The sequence below is a fragment of the Synchiropus splendidus genome, chromosome 8 (assembly GCF_027744825.2).
Source record: "Synchiropus splendidus isolate RoL2022-P1 chromosome 8, RoL_Sspl_1.0, whole genome shotgun sequence".
In the NCBI taxonomy this organism is placed as follows: Eukaryota; Metazoa; Chordata; class Actinopteri; order Syngnathiformes; family Callionymidae; genus Synchiropus; species Synchiropus splendidus.
The window spans coordinates 17598434-17617713 of NC_071341.1; the positions used below are offsets into that span (position 1 = coordinate 17598434).

Consider the following 19280-nt stretch of genomic DNA (forward strand, 5'->3'; position numbering starts at 1 on the left):
TAAAGAAAAATATTGAAATGACAAACTTAATTATCTGAGAGAGATTTTGAGTTTAAAAAATATATATAAAAAAAATATCAAAATACATAATAAAATACAATTTATCAAGGATAACTGAACAATGTATAAAATCAAAATAAAAAAAAATAATATGATGCAAATCAATGAAGGAAATGATGCAAATTAATAAAAAACTTGTAGTGATAAAACAATAATATAAAATCATAAAACTGATCATTATTTGTTGTCAATTATATCTTATTTATCAGATTTATGAAATTGTGCCTTCATTCATTCCCAAGCTTGGGATGTACGGGATACTAGGACTGGTAAAATTTGGAAGTATATATGACTAAATTCATGATTAATGGAAATGAAAGTGGAACTGCAAACACAACCATCTTCCTCTCCTGTATTGTGTCACGTCTGATTTTCCTAGAGGAAAAGCTAAACAACACTTTGGGCGCAAACTCTTCCCTGGTGTCGAACATGTCCTACTGGATGATAAAAGAAATAGCATCACAGTATTTTCCCGATCAACACCTCAGTGTCGAGGTTCTTGGATTCCACACTGAAAGTTGGTTCACTTCGATGTTCTACTGAACGGAAGCTGCGTCCGTGTTATTCTCCCGTTTGAAATGCTTCATCTTTAAATAATTCCAAAAGCAGCGTTAAAGTTTCATCAGCCCAGAGACGTTTTCCCAAGCCCCTCACCCCAGACGGTGACTGCGCCCCCGTTTCACCGTGGCAGCGCAGCCATTAAAAGTGATGGAGGGCATTCAGCCTCACCTGGCTGACACAGACATCAAGCGGCAGATGGCTCACAGTGGCGTTCGCTGATCACAATAAACCTTGCAGAACTTTTCACGCCTCTCCAGCTCTTTCTTGTAAACCATCTGAAGCTCTTTGTGTCTTTACTGCTTTTATCGCCCTCGTATTTCTGCTGGTGGCGGAACAGGGAGATTAAGAAACGGAAAATGAATTTTTTCCCTCCAATTTGATGGCGGAGGTAAACTGCACGCGCCTCTTTAATGTTACGCAGCCGGCTGAGATTCTCGGTGACACTTTCTCTTTATTGAAGATTTGCACCAGAGAGCGTTTCCTTGGTGGTTCTGTCGGCGTCGGCCCGACATGGCACCATGATTGATGGCTGAGGGGTCTGAATATGAAGCGCTCTTGTTAAGATGACATGCACGTAGACTCCTGAAGGGCCGGCGCTGAGCCGACACGCGGCACCGCAACCAGACCGGCTGTCCATCTCCAGTGGCAGCCAGATAATCTCTGTTTTTCTTTGTCCTCCGTTGTGAGCGGAATGAATATCGAAGGTTTCAACTTCGGCTGGTCACTCGAGGTCAGGCGCGGTGAAGGCTTGGCGGGGCTGTCGCCATGATGGAGTTGGTTTTCAGGCTCCCAGCAGCCGAAGATTTCATAACTGGACAGAATGGTTTTCATGTTTTATATGAAAGTTATTCAGATCATTCTCCTCTAGCATCCTCCATCCTCACTCCTGTGGCGTAATATATTGACATTTAAAAGTGGACTTTTGCGCCCTATACTGACGCTAAAGGCAGCCTTCCGCGTTACAAGTTGACACCTAGATGCATCCATGGATTAAAAGACATTTTCCATCTGAAAAGGTTAATCTCTGCTCTGCTACTCACCTCAGATGTTCAGCCTGCCATGAACATGAGATGACGCGTTCATGGCCAAATGAAATAGGAACTCGGGGGGCTACGTTGCACAAACAAGCCAATGGGACTTACCCCGAATTTCCACAGGGTGAGGTGAAGGAGTTGAGGCAGAACTGAAGTGGAGTTTTCAATTTCAGACGGGAAGGTGGAAGCAGAGCAGAGCCGAGTGGTTGTTTTCCACGTGGGAGTCGTCAATCCTGCGGTACATGGCGGGGTGAAAGACGCAATGTCTGTGTTGAGTTTATGACAAGCGTCGCGAAGAATGGGTCGACGCACAGCCTCCAAAATGAAAGAAAGAATATGAGGAAAGAATACCTCCGTTGGCGTGTTTACACTCTTCTTTCACAGTAAAAGGCGTCAAGACATAAGTGTTTTACCATGAAATATTCCCAGATTGCTGTGTGGAATTGCAGTGTGCTCCACTGACGCTCTCAGCCAATGGAACTCAACTAACTGAAAAAAAAAGTGCATTGCTTCCAGACGCGAAACTGGAGGAGATGGAAAAGGTGGAGGCCAGTAAGCAAATCGGTCGACAGTTTTTCAAATGTTTATTTCAACCTGCTGGTTTGCTATTTCACCTTTACAAGAACTAGCACATTGTGCAGCATCTGTGTTGACTATGTGAAGGCATTTTAGGAAAACTATTTATGGACTAAAGTTTCAGCTAGTGCTAGAAAAGTAACCTCTCATTTGACCCCCCGCCGTGTGACCTTCCTTTAGCTGGTTTGGCGCGGGAAACCAGTGACCTCTCAGGTGAAAGTGTCCATATGCTCTCAGGTTGAGATGCAAAAAACTATTTCACATAATAGTATTACATATTTAACACTGTTCAGTCAAGCATTTGTCTTCATTCAGCTGACTGCAGCACACTATCTTTTCTGACCTCACTGAAAAACAAATCTGATCTTGAACAAATCCCCAGCTTGACATGTTACTTCCTGTCTGACAGCGACACAACACATTTATTTTTGAGTGCCCAGTGTGTCGGGAAAGTTCCGCTTAGTAGCAGCAAGGTAACATCAATTTCCTGAGGCGCACGAATCGGGCTTTTCATCTAATTTGCTATTAACGTCCGGACGAGTACAACAACTCATACCCGAGCCAGACGAAGGGAGGGGTCAAAGGTCGCCCTCGCACTAATAGAGGACAGCACACGGAGGAATAGCGGCGCTAATAGATAACCGCACAAAGAGTGCTGCCCTTGATGACACGGATTTACATATGGAAATATTTGGACTTCCTCACCGCCACCTCGGAGCACAACTCTGATCATGAGAGCCTTTTAGATTCAACGTCTTCTAACACTAATCCGCTGCACCAGTTGGATTCCAGACTGCAGTAAACATGCTTTTTCTCTCTATTGATTGGGGAAAGGTCCCTGTTAGCACCAGGCAGCCGACAACAAAGTGGCAGAAACACTCCCCGGCACATTATTCCTAAAGATAAATGGCATGTATCTCTTTGATCTAAATCAGACTTCCTGCCTGAAGGGATGATAGAAACCATTCTCTTTTCTTAACAAGGAAAACGTTGTGTTTTCTAATGACTAGCCGACTTAAAGCAGCAAGATTCATTAGTTCTGTTTTGCCTGCAAACTTAATTTCCAGGAGAAACAAACGAAGGCAGCATGGCTCGTTGCGGCCCTTGTAACTAGAGTGTAAAATAACCAACCAGCACTGTTTAACAAGAGCCTACAGGAAGAATTGATATGAAAAAGTGACTGGGTGAGTGATTCATTGATGATGGAACCTAAGGAAGAAATAGCAAATAAAAACTTGCTGAAATATCGGCCATCCGATATGGGTTTTTTGAATACTGGATCTTAGGTTTCATACATTTATCTTGTGACAGTTCCCTCATGAAATGTTGAGGGAAACTCAACGTACTGGAGGTACTGGAGCAGGACTGCAGGTCCCTCAGATTCTGTCTCGTACGTCTCTGGTGATGGAGTCAGTCTCTCAATTGACTTGGCTCAGAGCATTTCTCACAGACCCTTTGGGCCAGAGTTCGGATGTCTGCCGCAAAGTTGTCCAGTTCACCATTAATCTCCTGCCCCACATGTGCCAAGTCACATTGTAAACTTTAGTCCACATTGAGGTGAGCTTTGAGGTTTTCTATCGCTCCAATTATTCCCTCAAACAGCAAACAGCAGGTTCTCTGTTGGGCTCTGTCCGCCACTAGCTTCCTATGACAAACTTTTACCTTCTTTAGTTCGCCCTGACTTCCCCGACTTAGCTTTCCAAACTTGAGGCTTATGCTTCCTTCCTTAACACTTTGGTTGATTTTAGCCTCAAAAACACATTGTTATAATCTATTTTTTTTAGGAAATTTAAGAGCAATAGTTACACACTTGTATCTCCATCAATAGCTGACTAAGTACATACATACATCTTCAGTTAACTACCACCTAGACCTGTTCAGGGTTGTGGGCAGTGCTGGCACTGGTCAACTTATGAAATGAAATTGACTTTTAAAACATAGGCAGAAAAAAATAGAGTGCAGACGTCTCATTCTGCTTTAAACTAGTATTAAATTCCAAGCTCTTGCATCTCCAGGGACCGGAGAAAGGTTTTCAGTGCTGTTGAAATGTGTCTCACTTGCAACTCAGATTTGGCTTCTGCACACCAACCATGCTTGGTTTCACTTCTAGTTGTGCCCCCTGTTTTAGAAAGAAGGACCATGCCACGGTCGTTCAACAGACATAGATTCCCGCTCAAACACAGTGCTGGTGTGAGGTTAAAAAAAGGACATTTTCTTGGAATTTTCAACAGTTTCCTTCCTTCTTTCCTGGCACCACGTTGCTATTGAAGCGTTGTTGGCTAACACATTCGATCATGCCTGTACAAGCAGGGTAGTGTGGCTGGAACTGCTAATGTCGACTTCTATGAAAGCATTGTAAATTGGAACGGCAAATTCTTAAGGTCTTACGACGCAGGTGTTGTCATATCGGCAAGTCGTGTGACCGATACGAGGTAAGACTGACATAGTGCCAGAGAGATACAGTCAAGAAATACATTTTATGAAAAACACAGTAGGCTGCATGAAAACTGATCAGAGTTTTGTCTGGTGTGACTATCTCCTAAAATAAAATCACTGCATCAAAGAAGAGAAACTGCAGAGTCAAATCCAGTCTAAATGTTTACCATTAGCAACAGCCAATGCCAGAGGGGAATTAAGCTAGGTCGAACACGAACTGTGCACATTAGCATAACGCTGAAACTTCAGTGAAGTTGACTCACCGCTGAAGAGGAACTGGCTTGAAATGTTCTACACTGCTGAAATGAATAAACAAAACAGTCCACGTTCGGTATGCAAGCGCCGTCGTGTTTTTGTTCCTCAGCAGATTACAATTTGAAGCTCAGCTGTCATTCAGCAACACAAGCAATTTATATGGCCCCCATACCCTGCCAACAAATTATTTGACTCGGGTTGACAGTTGCATTTTGTGGATTGTAATGCGGCGTGTGCCTCTAATATAAATTGTTGAGAAAACAAATCATCAGAGCATGAAATAAATATGACATGTTTTCGCCATTACACCTGCTGTTGCTGCTGCTCCCCCGGTGAGGATAACTTTGACTGACAGCACGTACCGGTGGCAATGATCCACTGCAGAACAACCAGTGGCAAAAAAAAAAAACATGCCGCTCCCAGCACATCGTCTCTCTGAGGGGAGCTTTAAAGCGGCACCTACAAAAGATTCAGATGGGGAGCTCTGATTGACATCCTCTCTCTTTGACACTTTGACATGGAAATGAAGTTTTTAAGTCGAGCCCTGCAGTCTCGCCTTTGTTTCTTATTTCTTTTTGACTAGTCGAAGCGGCACAGCGGTTTTATTTGCCCAAGTGGTTTTATGAAACCTGGAATAACAATTTTTAGGATTTGAGTTTGGGGCAGAGGAAGGTATATATGTGTACTGATGCTTTCAAGAATAAATTACATTTGTGGTTTCGGGTGGAAACTTGTGGCACAGACAGCCAGACATTGGATGACTTGGTGGTTCTGGAGGGTGTAAATTGATTGATTTAAATGCTGGAACTAAATGTCTGGTGTGGAAAGAGCTGAGCCAAAAGGCTAGTGTTGTCGACCAGAACGTGTCGAGAACAGAGCATCCAGAGACCAAGACAAAGACCAATGCGGTGGGAGAGACCGAGACCAGAGTGAACACAGGCGTCAAGTCTACAGTGTTGAAACAACAGTGTCAAAAGAGCAACACTGTTCTTGCTCATGCTCAGTAAGGCTGAATGATGTCAGTGCCCCATAAACGTAGCTTCTTTAAGAGTGCTCACTTTGTGTATGTTACAAACTCCAAAACAAACATGGTGACTGTGGAAGAAGTATTGATAATGTACCCATTGCACAAAAGAGGGGATGGAGGCTGTGGTTGGTGAGGCTGTTCAAATTATCGCCACTGGAGGACGGAGAATTTCCACCATTGTTATGTCTTCTTCATGTCTCATTAGAGCTACGTATCGGGTTACAACAGCAACACTGCGCCCCGGTGGTACTGCTGCTACTGTTTGGCCGGAATCTGTAAGCTTTGTGGAAACTAGCAGAAATACAGAGGCAATGAAGGCAGAGCACGGATAGAAGGCTGTGTTCATGTGCGTATGGAGCATAAATAGACCTTAAGACAAGATCCACCTACATCCTGCTGCCTCCCAAAACTTAAGCTGAATCAAAAAAAAAAAACTGACTTCTGGAAATAGCATTCTAAAATGTGTGAGAGGAGCCAGGACTATTCCCTGAGGAGCTCCGGAACTGAATGTACAACATTTGCAGTTGCATATTTTTGAAAGAAAGAAGTTTTACTCATCCAATACAAGCTTTTTTTAACTAAGTAAGTGCGCCCTCTCTGGAGGATATTGCATGGGCCTGCAGGCGTAAAAGGGCAAGCAAGAAGCGTACCAATCCATCGCAGCCTGGTCTACTGTATATGATCTGTTGCCCTCCTGCAGGAGAGACAGAGGCATCAGGCACCCAACATCTTCTATCCATGGACGATCAGGCTTCCAAGTCATAGATGAACAGTAAACTATTCCAATAGTTGGAAGTGTTGTTGTCAAAAAAATATTGTATTGGTATTTCCTCAGAGAAACAAACACAGTGTGCATCATATTGAATTGTTGTATTTTTCGGTTTTGTTTTATACATGAAAGAAAGATTTGAAAAACACCTGTAACAACACTTGTTAGTACATGTAAAAGGCATTAGTTTCTTTCAAGCATATTGAGCAAAAACTTGGCTCTGGATTTAATTCACGCAATCCAGAAGACATTAAAAAAGACAACCTAACCAGAGACTGAATCAAGACAGAGAGTCCAAGACCAAAACTGGATGCAGAACAAACTACCAGTTTGTTCCAATGAAAGCATTTCAGTTCTTGATTTATGGGGAAAAAATGCCCTCCGTTTCTTTGGCATTAGGAAATAGAATGTGGGTGTCTGAGTCATAGATTTATGCTTCTGTATTCTGCAGTCTTGGTCCTGGTCTCTGTTTGCACTGGCTTTGGTTTAGTGGTCTGAAAACACAACAATAATGAACAATAAACCTCTGGTGACAAAGTCACGGGCAAAAAAGTTGGTCAGAACCAAAACTAAAGTGGAAAAAAAGACAATCGATAACGCATCCAGAGTGGAGGACACACATTCCACTAATCTCCAAATATCCTCGGGGAGACATTTACGTCCCGATATAAAAAAGTATAGCTAATGTTTCACAGGCGGTAAAATCAGATGCAGCAACTGAGGCGTCTCATTAAAAAATACCTGAAAAACGGAGTGCCCTGAGTGTTGGAATCTGCTTCTTCTTGGCACCACCTGAGCACATTCTGACAATCGCTGCATGTGTCTGCTCTCTGGCGACGCTCGGAGCCGCCTCACAACCCACTGACAGCTCCTCTGTGGCGGCTGTGATGCTGCAGGCGACCCCTCAAATGAGAGGAAGCGTCAAGGAGCTTCGATATCAGAGGCGCCGACTATCTGGCCCTTGGAAGCCAATACGTGGAGTGGAAGTAGTTTGCTGTAAAGTTGTTTTGCCTCCAAATATCATCAAATATTCAACAGGTAGTCAGGATAATTGAAATGAAATGTTGAGCAACTCATCCATCACTTCAGTCAGACCTTAGTGAAAAGAGTCGTGTCCTCTCACACTGCATCCACTGAGTTTGTACTCAGTACTGCTCACTCTTGACAGTGTTCACTGTCTCTTATAATTCTGAAAAAATGGTGTGATACCCCTACCATTTTGTTCAGATACCATCAAACTAATGGCTACACACGTACAGTATGCTGGCACTTATTGTAGTTGGGTACACAGAGAATAGGGGCCACCCACGCTAGGATTTTGACTCCCTCTGCCAAGAGTTCACCCCCATGCTGAGATTTCCCGTCTTCCATAAAGTTTGTGATCCTCCTCAACTGTCGGTGAGGGAATATAGGGGGAGTTTTTCACATTGTGAGAGCCAACAAGATGTACCAGTCCTAGTGATGGTCCAGTGAGGCTTCATGAAATGGGGTCCATATTTTTAGAGCTCAGTAGGTAGCACTGTTGGCTTAAAAATGAGATGATGTTTAATTGAAATGCTTGTTCAAATCCAAAGAGTTTAGAGCAGAGACTCTGATAATAAGGACATTGTTTCATGAAGCCTCATCTTCCCATCACTAACAATTCCGTTACGCGTACGACCGTCACCCCAATGCATGCAACAATAGCGGATACGAAGGAGTGAGAGAAACTAAGGAGGCGGCTGAGACAAGTCGTCAAGCTATCTATCTATCTATCTATCAAAAATCTTGAGAAACAGGGCAATGAGAGAAGCGAGGAATCAAAGGAGTTGGACGCAAGGCGACCATCTGGCCACGCAGACTGGAACTCGGGTGTAGAAATCCTGGAAGCTTGATCAGCAAACAAGATCCAGCTGCACGGCCATTAAGCTGGTGAAAAACACAGAAGCGAAAAAGGCAACAACAAAGTAAAAGCATGAAAAGAACCACGGAACATGACAACTTGGCTCTTTCAACCAAATCTGAGCTGCAGTCCTTCCCAAAGTCGAGGCTTCTCTACTGCTGTACAGTCATGTCTAGAAAATAAAATCAATTTTTAGCTGGTTTTGCTTGTTCCCAGAGCTGGCAGATCGAGACAACGGGGGCTTAGCTTGGGCCTGTGTTGATGCCCAGACCTGAATTTAGCTACCCTAGCAACATCATCTGCATATAGCATGAACTGTATCATGATCAGAAGGGTGTACTGCCTTCACTGGACTCTACTGCTGCAAGCGGTTTTCCAGAATCTCAAGTTGGATAATTGACTTCTCTTCAACACCTTAATCGTCTGGAGTGGTTTGACAACAGGACGCCACGGAACATGGCACCCTGACTGTGTTCCCCCATCGCCAGTCTGTGAAGGATAACAAATTGTTGCTCATTATTGTGGTCAAAGCCCAAACCCTCAGACAAACTGGAATGAAAATAATTCCACACTGCAACTGGAGCGAAAGCAGGACGATGCTTCCATCACTATTTCAAAATATGAATATCTCTTTTGAGTCAGTGGGGTGAAGCAAGTGGAACAGATCAGCCCAAAATGATGATGATACGGATGATCTGGGGCTCATTGCGGAGGGATTCTGTATTTAATAGAGCAGGGGATTGAACAATTTGTGCCTCTCATGTGTGCACGAGAGTCAGGGTGTGTGTTTGTGAATAAGGAGGAGAGAATATTGATTGACAGAGGACGGCAGAAATATCCATCAGTCCCTGGATGAGTAGCTCCAGACCAAACTCATAACCGTCGTCACAAAGTTCTCAAGAATGTTTCTTTCATCTGGTTCAGGATAAAGAGTCACAGTGTGGGATGGATGTGTCGGGTGCATGGGGTCGCATCACTCTTGGTATCGTTTAAATAACTTATCTTGTTCTTGGCAAGCCACACTTTGAAGACTCAGCATGAGTCCTGAAGGGGGAACCATTAGCTCACTCAAGTTTCTTTCTTGTTTTCAGGCTTCCAAATTGCCGTCCACTTGGTTTTGATAGAAGAGAGTTCACCAGCAAGTTCCTACAACCTACTTGGTCTTGGTGTCACAGATAAGCTTCGGGTTATAGTGACCATCACCAAGGGCCTTTGAGAGAAAGTGTGTCACTTTGCCCCTCCTCCTGGGTATAATGTTTCTCTATCTTAGCCGGAGTTATAACTGAACTACCGCTCTGTTACTTATTTTTATGCCTTCTGTGATGTATTCTAGTTCTTGGAAATCATATGTCGACGAGCTTCTCTTGTACATGCTACCTCACACTCCCCAGCGACACCATTACTGTACACTCACTTGGCACACTTGTCATGGTCCTTGTACCCCATGAAGTCACTGGTTCCAGGCTTTAGTGCTTTTCCCCTGCTGGTCAAGTCGCAAGTCAAAAAAGCAGATTTGTCTGCTGGGAGTGGGTCCATAGTTAATGGTAAGTCAACACGGTGCAATGGAGAAGGTGAATTTTATCTACAGTGGATGTATATCAGAGAAATAAAAGGTTTGGTCGTCGCCGTCTCTGGGTCCATCAGATCTTCCAGAGGCATCATCATCTCTGTGAATTCCAAAAACTGCCACGATCGTCATGTCGCCAGAAAATATGGCCTCCAATTGACGTCTCTTGAAACATTCTGAAGCTGCAACTCTGTTGCCCCAGACGTGTTACTTCCCTGACAGCTGAATTCCCTCTTGACATAGTGGTTCTCTTGCTATGGGTCAATAAGCAATCCATGAGTCTGAGTCACTTCCTGTTGAGTGAAAACTTTCTCACAAGGCATGAGTTTGGCAATTCACAAGAATTCACTTGACTTTTCCTCCCTTATTAATGGATCTGATTCGTGACTCACAAGCTATGGTATCGACTCAAAGTAGATCTAAGGAGCAAGTTTCTCCATGGACGTCGCTGACTTGTTTAAATTTCATCAGCAGGACGCAGAGACAAGGTCTCAGCTGGTGTGGCTCAAATGAAAAAGGACCAATAACTGAACCCTGGGGAACGCCAGGGTGCGCTGTGGTCTCCATTAGCAGTGAATGGATGGTGTCCTGTACCTGAGGTGGTCTTCACCGTCTCCCCAGGCGGAGTGTATCTATCGAGCTGCACCTTTCCTGACCTCCACTTGTGTGTGACAAAAATGCAGCATCGACAAAACAAACGGGAAATGTGATCTGCTTTGATGGAAGAATATTTGGGCACAAAACTGCGAGGGTAAAAAGCAAAAGTTGTGGTTGAAGAAACTCCTCGGCACACTGCCGCGGGAGCTGTTCTTCTGTACGTGATGACTGGGATGCTTGAGAGCCGGTCCTTCAGGAGCAAACACGTCCAACCAAGCGAGTCAATGTTGAAACTTCCTCGGCTTCTCACTCTACTTTGACTCGACTTTCAAAGAGCAACCAGTCTGGCCCTCAGAGGAGATTGATGGGAGAAAACAACTCTGCAGCTTTCAGGAAAAGACAAACTAGAACTTTTTAGATTCGGGGGCCGAAATAATTATGTGCTCCATTGGATTTGCCTGAAGTCACGCGTGCTAATTTGGCCCTGCTCTGTCGCCCACAGGCTCGAAGGAGGTGAGCGCAGTAGGGAAATCCTTCGTGGTGAAAAGCAGCCTGCGATTCCAGGTGGACCGACGGGAGGACGGCGTGGCATACACCTGCAGCGTCGAGCACGTGTCCCTGCCGACTCCCGACATGACCACCGAGGTTCTGGAGGTCCACTGTGAGTGTCTCGCCGGCACACTTCCTCCCCACCGAGCAGGATTAGGCTGGAGATTTGCATTGAGAATCAAATACTAGAATTGAGATTACATTTATGTCTTCGGGTTCAGCTTTGCATTTCTTCTGGATTAGTGGAGGATTAGTTTGCAGGTATGGGATTAGTACCGGAGCAGAAACAGGGATAGGGGCTCAAACCGAGAGCTGCCGGAGGATGAGGAGCTAACTACTGCTAACAGCGTGGGAGGTGATGCTGGTTGGGAAGGATCAGGAGCAGCCGAGGAGGAAGTCGACAAAAACATAAAAGTTGAATTTGTATGAAAGAGAAATAAAATAGATAAATAAAATTACAAAAAAATACCAAATTACAACAAATAACTAATAACAAATAAATAAATATATATGTAATTAATTACAACAAAAATAAAAAATATATACATATAACATTGAAATTCTTATACAAATATTTTCAAGACATTAAAAGAGCTTGAGTTTAAATGAGGTATAAAAACTTGATTGATTTATATTCTTGTAAAAAGTTGTTCTATCCTGAATCAATCTATGCAAGAATTGCGAGTAAAGGGTGCTTGAATGTTATTTAGGAATATAAAGGAAAAAAAGCTGCAAAATATAGTCTTCAACTTGAGTTGAGAGAAAATATTGTTATAAAATGTAACACCAAAAATTAAACTATTTATTTCTCCACATTATTTAGTTTTTAGCTTTAAAACATGTTTTCATCAATAAATGTACAGTGCGATCAACCTCTAATGTTTTGTTCCTGTATGACCTGCAGACGCTCCTCAGCTGGACATCGCACACTCCCAGATCATCCCACAGGAGGGCCAGTACTTCAAACTGGAGTGTGGCCCCAAAGGAAACCCTAAGTAAGTTCCCTCAAGATCTACAGTGGAGGTTGAAACCCGAGTGTGACCTGCCTTCTACGTGCTGCAGACCCGACCCAGTGTTCTGGACCAAAGATGGAGGAGAACTTCCCGACATCGAGCGAATGATCGTGGAGGGCAGAGAGCTCACCATCACCTCGCTCAACAAAACAGACAACGGCACATACCGCTGCGAGGCCAGCAACTACCTGGGGACCAGCAGCGCCGAATACGTCCTCTTTGTATACGGTGGGTACTTACTTTTCATCTTCTTCAAGACTCAGGACTCTTCTTTTGTGTGCGCCAGAAGACGTCTGTGTGTCTGGCAGCTTCAGTCGAGCGATAGTTGGCTGCTGCTGCCGAAATAAGAAGCTGGGAGAAAAAGAGAAAGCGATGGCAGGTTTGGCATGTTCTGCGGAATAATAGTGTTTGTGTCAGGAAATCGCTGCCAGTTTGTGTTCCAACGAAATAACCAGAATTATGAATAGATTGGCCACAGATGAGAAAATATTGGATTGTGGAATCTTTGGACAGAAATCCGGAGCAGGAAGCTTTTGGGACGGCTGAACAGCTGGGGGAATGAAAGGCACTGCGGCGAGGGTTGAAGTCAGTCAGATTTGAGATATTTCACCAAAATCCAATCATTCTCCAATTTTGGATTTGGATTTTGACCAAACCAACATATGAGTTTACCTTCAAGTGTGTGATTCAGTGGAAGCTATCGGCGCTAGTTTTACGGTTGGACAAACTGTCACACTGCGAATCGACACAGGCTGAGGAAAGAATGTTCAGTAGAAATGAGCAAAACAAAAAATGAGTTGTTTTCTGTGCAGATTTTCTGGACTCTTCCTCAGAGACTAAGACCAGGAGAGACTCAAATTAGATCCAACTCACTGAGAGGTCACTTGAGCTTCCAGTCCGGATGTGTCCTGGTCACCTGCCTACGGCTTCTCCTCGCATGTCCACCTCAGAGAAGGCGAAATTCACAGTGAATTCAGTTTTTAGAATTTAGCTTGGTTTGCTGTTCCATGGGTTGGATGTGGGTCGGACCATGCTCGTAGTGGGAGCCCTCATCCCATTTTTGCCCGCAAATGTTCCCGATGACTTGGTCATGAGTGCCTCAGCCAACTGGTTTTATTTGACTGAGACGCACATCAGTCCAGCTATTCTGATGGAAGGTAACCTTGTGTTTCAGTTCACCACAGCTTCTCTGGCCTTGTGGTTAAGAATGCAGGGTCAACATGTCACCTGCTTAAAGCAGAGGACACGTGTTTCATAGTTGTCTGCACACATACAAAAGCTGCCAACCCGATGAACCACCCCGCCGCATAACACTCTACTTTAAGCCTAATGGACAATTGCGCAAAACTATAAAGCAGGCTGACACACACAGTGTAAGGCAGTTCTCAAGTGGCCCAAAACTTGGTCACGAAACTGCTTTCGACGTTTTTCTGGGGGGTTTTTTGTGTCCCAAAGCGAAGACCAATTGGCAACCACTGGTGCAAGTGGTTTGTTACTTCACTAGAGTCCAGCGGTCATGCGTTCAACCTCCCCTTTGTCCTCCCTTTTTTGCATTTCAGCGATAAGCATCACTTTCTTTATCATTCTTTCATTTCAAGAGCTCAAAAGTTGTTCACTATCACAAATTTGTAGCTGTCAAGTCAATTCAGTGACACACAACTGCCGCCATACGTGGCTAATATATTAAAACTGAGCGTCTCACGGCCCAGAGGTGTTAAAAAAAAATAATTTTAGCGACCCTCTAGGTGGCACTCGGGCCCCAACCATGGGACTCAGCCCTATGGTTAAGAATCACTGCTGTAAACAACACCATAATTACCCTGTATTAACTTTAAATACACAAGTATTTCGTTTATTACAATTTTATTGCTGTTCCCAAAGCTATTGTGTTACCTTTTTGGAGTCATGCGTCCGAATGAATAAATAAATTGTACCTGTTTTTCCTACTACATTCTCCATTTCGAATTGATTTGTTAGTTCACATTATTCCTGTATCATCAGTGCTGTCATTATGGTTATGATAAAGACATCAAATATAGTTTACCTGTGAATTTAAATAACTTCAGAACACAATTTATGCATGCAGAATTGCAGTTTTGACTTTAGTTCCCCCTAAACTCATGCGTGTCTTGACCTGGACTGCTGCCTCCGGGATCTGACCTCGGCTCAGAACAAACATCATTTTCACATTTTAAAAACAAGACTCATTTAGTGGATGCGATGTGCCGATGTTGAAGAGTAAATTTCTGCGACTAACATGATTTGAGTGAAGCCGTGGCAACGCAGCGTCTTCAGAACAGTCAGCACGTCCCTGTTCTGCAGCTCCTGCTCTCCGGGACAGAGAAGTGGAAGGAAGGAAGAGTGACACATTAGTTATTTTCTGTTATCTCCGTCTTCTTTCATCACGCTGGTTGAACAGGAGAAGACGGCGGCGTCACTCCATATCATCCTGTCATTTCTGTGCACCGAAGACATTTTCCACCTCTCCAAATGAAACAGAGACATTCATATCATGGAGCTACATGCGTCTGGGGCCTCTAATGCGCTTCAAACGGGTGAATGATAACCCCTCTGCAACCCTCCAGACTACAAATGTCCCGCTTACATAAGAAGAGAAATGGAGCAGGTGAAGGATGTGTGCGCCAGAGCTTCATTTCCGCCGATGATGACAGTCATTCTTCAGATCAGGACTTTGCTTGAATACTTGCAGCCTCCCAGCCTAATTTGCTAATGACAGAAGAGCTGAGTGGCAATAAATGTCACCCGTCCGCCGCCATTCATCACCAGCCGCAATTATCGCCCTTAATGTACGATATTGAATACAGCGAGGAAACTGCAGATCATAATTACTGGGAGACGTCGGACTGTAACCGATCGTGTTTGGTTAAATGCAGATGAATACGGTTCGGGGAGACCGAGGGCTGAAATTTGGGGGGCTGGAGGGGAAAAGGTGGGCTGGGAACCGATGAATAGAGTCACTTCAGACGACTCAGAGTGATGTCACACTGAGACAAGATGGATGCTCACATTCATCAGGTAGAACTGCCTCAAAACTGTCCTCATCTAGCAGCCATTCTATTCTTGTTTCTGTTATTCTTGCGTTTTTGTTATTCTTGTGAGCTGCTAGTGTAGTTTTGTTATTTATTTTCTTAGCATTTGAAATAGTGTTGACCGCAATGAGCTCAATGGGACAGCTGGTGGCAGCGGCATTACGGAACTCAAATGAAAACAGAACACTACAGAACTTGAATCATCTGTTCTTTGTCTTGTTGTCAACATGCCGGGAAAATTCCTCTGAAATCTGTTGGACGCACAACCTCCTTGGCGGAGGTTACGATGTGCATCAGGTAGAACCCATTCACTCCCATTTCAGTCGCTGTGGGGATGGGTGGGGTCACGGCAGAGGTTCATCTCTTCAGAAACCTTTTCCAGTGGGTCAGCTGAGGGCCCAGGAACCTCCTCCTTGGTGGCCAGACTCTGGCTCAGGAGGTGTCCTGGAGACATGCAACAAGCTCCTCATCTTCTCCATCATCTTCTCGTCTTCTTCTTCCTTACTCCAATTAATCTGTTGATCACACATTCCATCCTTCCCTCACTCGCAAACAAGACCCGACTTGAACCCCTCAGCCTGGAGATGGATCTAGACCACGGTGTGGGCAACTACATTTCTAGAGGGGCCGCATTATGTAGCGTTGTGTAGTGATGGGCAGATGAGGTATCATGAAACAGTACTGCTCCTGGTTTGATGAAACAGTGTCCCAATTTTTAGAGGCCACTAGAAGGCGTTGTCTTTGTTTAGAAACAATGTCAGCTTTCATTGAATTAGTTGTTTGAGACCAAACATTTTGCAGCAGACAGTGGCATGTGGTGGCCTCTGAAAATGAGGACACTGTTTCATGAAGCTTCATTAATCCTTCAATAGTGTGAGTGGCTGAAAGAAGAAATAACTAAGATGGGAAAACTAAATGGGAAAATAAATAAATATAAACAAATAAAATAATAGAATAAATAAAAATAAATGATTTTTTTTAAGTGCAGACATTGAGGTTATTATGTGTGAATATGAATTCACATTATGGAATAATAAATACTACTACTTCTACAAATAATAAAAATTGAAACAAAAAAAATGACAATAAGAAGAAAAATGTATGGTTGCACTCGGGTTATTTGATTTATTTCAATGCACGTTCAATTCCAGTGCATTTTAAGGGACAAAAATTTCTCACAAAACAGTCAAATACAAAGAAGGAAAAATAAAGCATGGAACAAATTCAACAAGGACTGTATTTCAGAGTTTCTCACAGAATAAACCAAAAAGTCTACCTGGTTACCAGTTATATAACTTTACTCTGACTCCACGAGGGCCACAACAATACAGTGCAAGGGCCCCACTTTTGCTTAGGTCTGACCTGGTCAGCAGAGGGAGATCTACAAAGGTCAGCCATGTTTGTAGTTCACAATTGTTTAAGCTCTCAAGAGTGATGAAGCTTGGTTTCTGAGGTCAGTAGGTGGCGCTCTGATGTGACCTTTCATGGAAATGGATGGTCGTCTTGCGGAGAGTTCTATGTGAACATGACAAGACTGTATCATGACGCTTCGTATTCATTCCCAGTGGAGTACCTACAGTAGCAACACACCTCCCTGCAGAGGCATGTAGGGCCCTGAGCTGCAGTTCAATCCCGGTCCAGGCTCAATTTGAAGCTTCAAATAATCCCAGCCTTTCTCCCTCTCCGCCGTCCCAGCGTTTTCCTCATTTATTCACCCGCTCCTCGACTCATTTCATCTGCCTGCTGTTGCGCCTGCAGTCATCCAGGTGAAGCAGCAGAATTAAACCCACAGCTCCAGCCACGCTCAGTAATTGATTTGTGTTGTTTTGATTTCCATGTAAGTTTCCTCGTGTCGCGCTTCGCTCCCTGTGGAGACGTTTGTTTTCCTTCCCCATTGTTCCTGTTTTCATTCAGCAGACGTCATCACCTTCGCGCCTTCATCTCCGCCCGCCCCCCTTGCTCTGCTGAGGCAGATCCAGCTGTGTGTGTTGCTGCGAACATGACTCTGAGCCTGCAGCCCATGATTGATGGAGCCAGAAAATCACCATTTGTCTGGTCGAACTGGAAATTGTTTCTATTTTCGGCGTCTTTCGTCGCCTTTGCTCTTCAGAAACAGCTTCTCCAGTCACTTTTAATTAGGACTCCAATTTTGATGTGCTTCTATTTCTGCTCAAGGTTTTGGGGGGACAGTAAAATCATCTATAGCTTTGGAACAATGTGCAATAATGAACAAAACACAATAATAATAACAAATAAATAAAATAAAAATGAAATATCCCCCATTATATCATTGAATTTTCCACATATTATTATTATTATTAATATTATATTCTGTATGCTGTTTTATGTGACCTACTAAGATGTTATGATTGGAATGTATAATTTTATTTATTTAAAAATTGCTTGATGGAAATCTGTTGTTTTCTGTTCATATATTCCATCAAAAATGGAATCTCCTTTCTTCCACTATCTACATGTTTTAAATTGGGAATTTATCCTTTTACATAATAAATAAATTATAAATGAAGTAGTCATTACCATCTGGCAAGTAAACCCCCATTATTTCATTTTAGTCTTGAAGTCCTTTTATTCGACGATATTAAACATTCATTGTATGAATTATTCATTTAAGTATGTGTGTTTTTGAGGGTACGTTTTCAATCCTATTTACTATATTAGCAAGTATTTTTCTTAACTGATAGTTTAAGGGATCTAAACTCGTGTTATCTGTCGGCGGCACGTTGTGGTCATGGTCAGACCTGTAGCCTTGAAGGCCAGAGTGGACCTTTCTGTGGAGGCTTTTCACATGGTCTTTCCTCTGGTCACTACATTTTCCTCCCACCGTCTGAAAAAAAGGTTAAGTTTTCTCTCAGTGATCCAGAGTGTCCTGTGCTTCTTGGGCCAGGAGTCTGGGACAGGTAACATCTAGAGGGATTTCAGTGCATGTGTGCCAAATCCGAGGTCAGTGGTCTTGATCCGACCCCCCTATTCATTGAAGGAACATGAAGCAGCTAGTTTAGAAGAGAAGCAAAAGTTACTTGGAATTTTGAAAAACAGAGTTGACTAGAAAGTTTATTTTGGCACATTGAGCTGAGTGGATCTGGATCTTGCGAGGTTTTTTGACAGTTAAAATCTTGTACGTTGAAAGGGGATCTGCTCCGGATCTGGGCAACAGGCTGTTTCAACAAAGGGCCACGTCCGATTTGGGTCCACTTGCCAGATCCGAAGCGGATGTGGGCAAGATGTGGCCCGAAGTGGCAACATCAAGTAAATATGCGGCCTGAGGCCAGTATGTGTCCGGGCCACATCCAGCTCAGATGCGGGAGGAAATATCCAGATAGTCTTATCCAGAAGGCTGTCATCATACTTTAGTCTTTATATTTGAGTAAGAAGAGCTGGTGAAAAGACAGTACCAATGTTCTAAAACCACTGACAAAAACACCTTTTCCTTACGAATAAAAATAAGATTTACCGGTTTTCATTTAGCGTGTGACCATCCGGGGCTCCTTTAAGAAGGCAGCGTGATGGGTAGTGTGACATAGACATATGTTGTGTGTTATGGTCGGTGAAGTGTGTCCAAAGCTCCTCCCAGAAACTCGATGAGGCTTCATGAAACAGTATTGACAGTTGATGAGGTGTACTGCCCACTGTAAAATGTTTGGACTTTAACAACTAATTCAATGAAACCTCCCAAAATTTCTAAACCAAAAGCGCCATCTATTGGCCTCTGATTCATCAAGCCTGTGATACTGTTTCATGATGCCTCATCTGCACATCACTGGCTCAAACTTCCGGATTCACTGGACGGCGAAACCCTTGTAGGTTACATTCCATTTTCTCTTGCTTAGTCCCCGTGACTTCAAAACAAAACTACGTACGGGATGGTTTTGAATGAGCCTGTATC

The 19280-nt window shown here is 43.6% G+C and overlaps 1 protein-coding gene across 3 annotated transcripts in view; it reads left to right on the plus strand.

The window, feature by feature from the left end:
* Nucleotides 1–19280, plus strand: part of cadm2b (cell adhesion molecule 2b) — a 220633-nt gene that overhangs the window by 192928 nt on the left and 8425 nt on the right. For all 3 annotated transcript variants that reach the window (XM_053872864.1, XM_053872865.1, XM_053872866.1), the window contains 3 exons: nucleotides 11267–11425; nucleotides 12218–12308; nucleotides 12376–12554. In XM_053872864.1, coding sequence (XP_053728839.1) covers nucleotides 11267–11425; nucleotides 12218–12308; nucleotides 12376–12554 — 429 coding nt within the window. The remainder of the gene's footprint in view (nucleotides 1–11266; nucleotides 11426–12217; nucleotides 12309–12375; nucleotides 12555–19280) is intronic.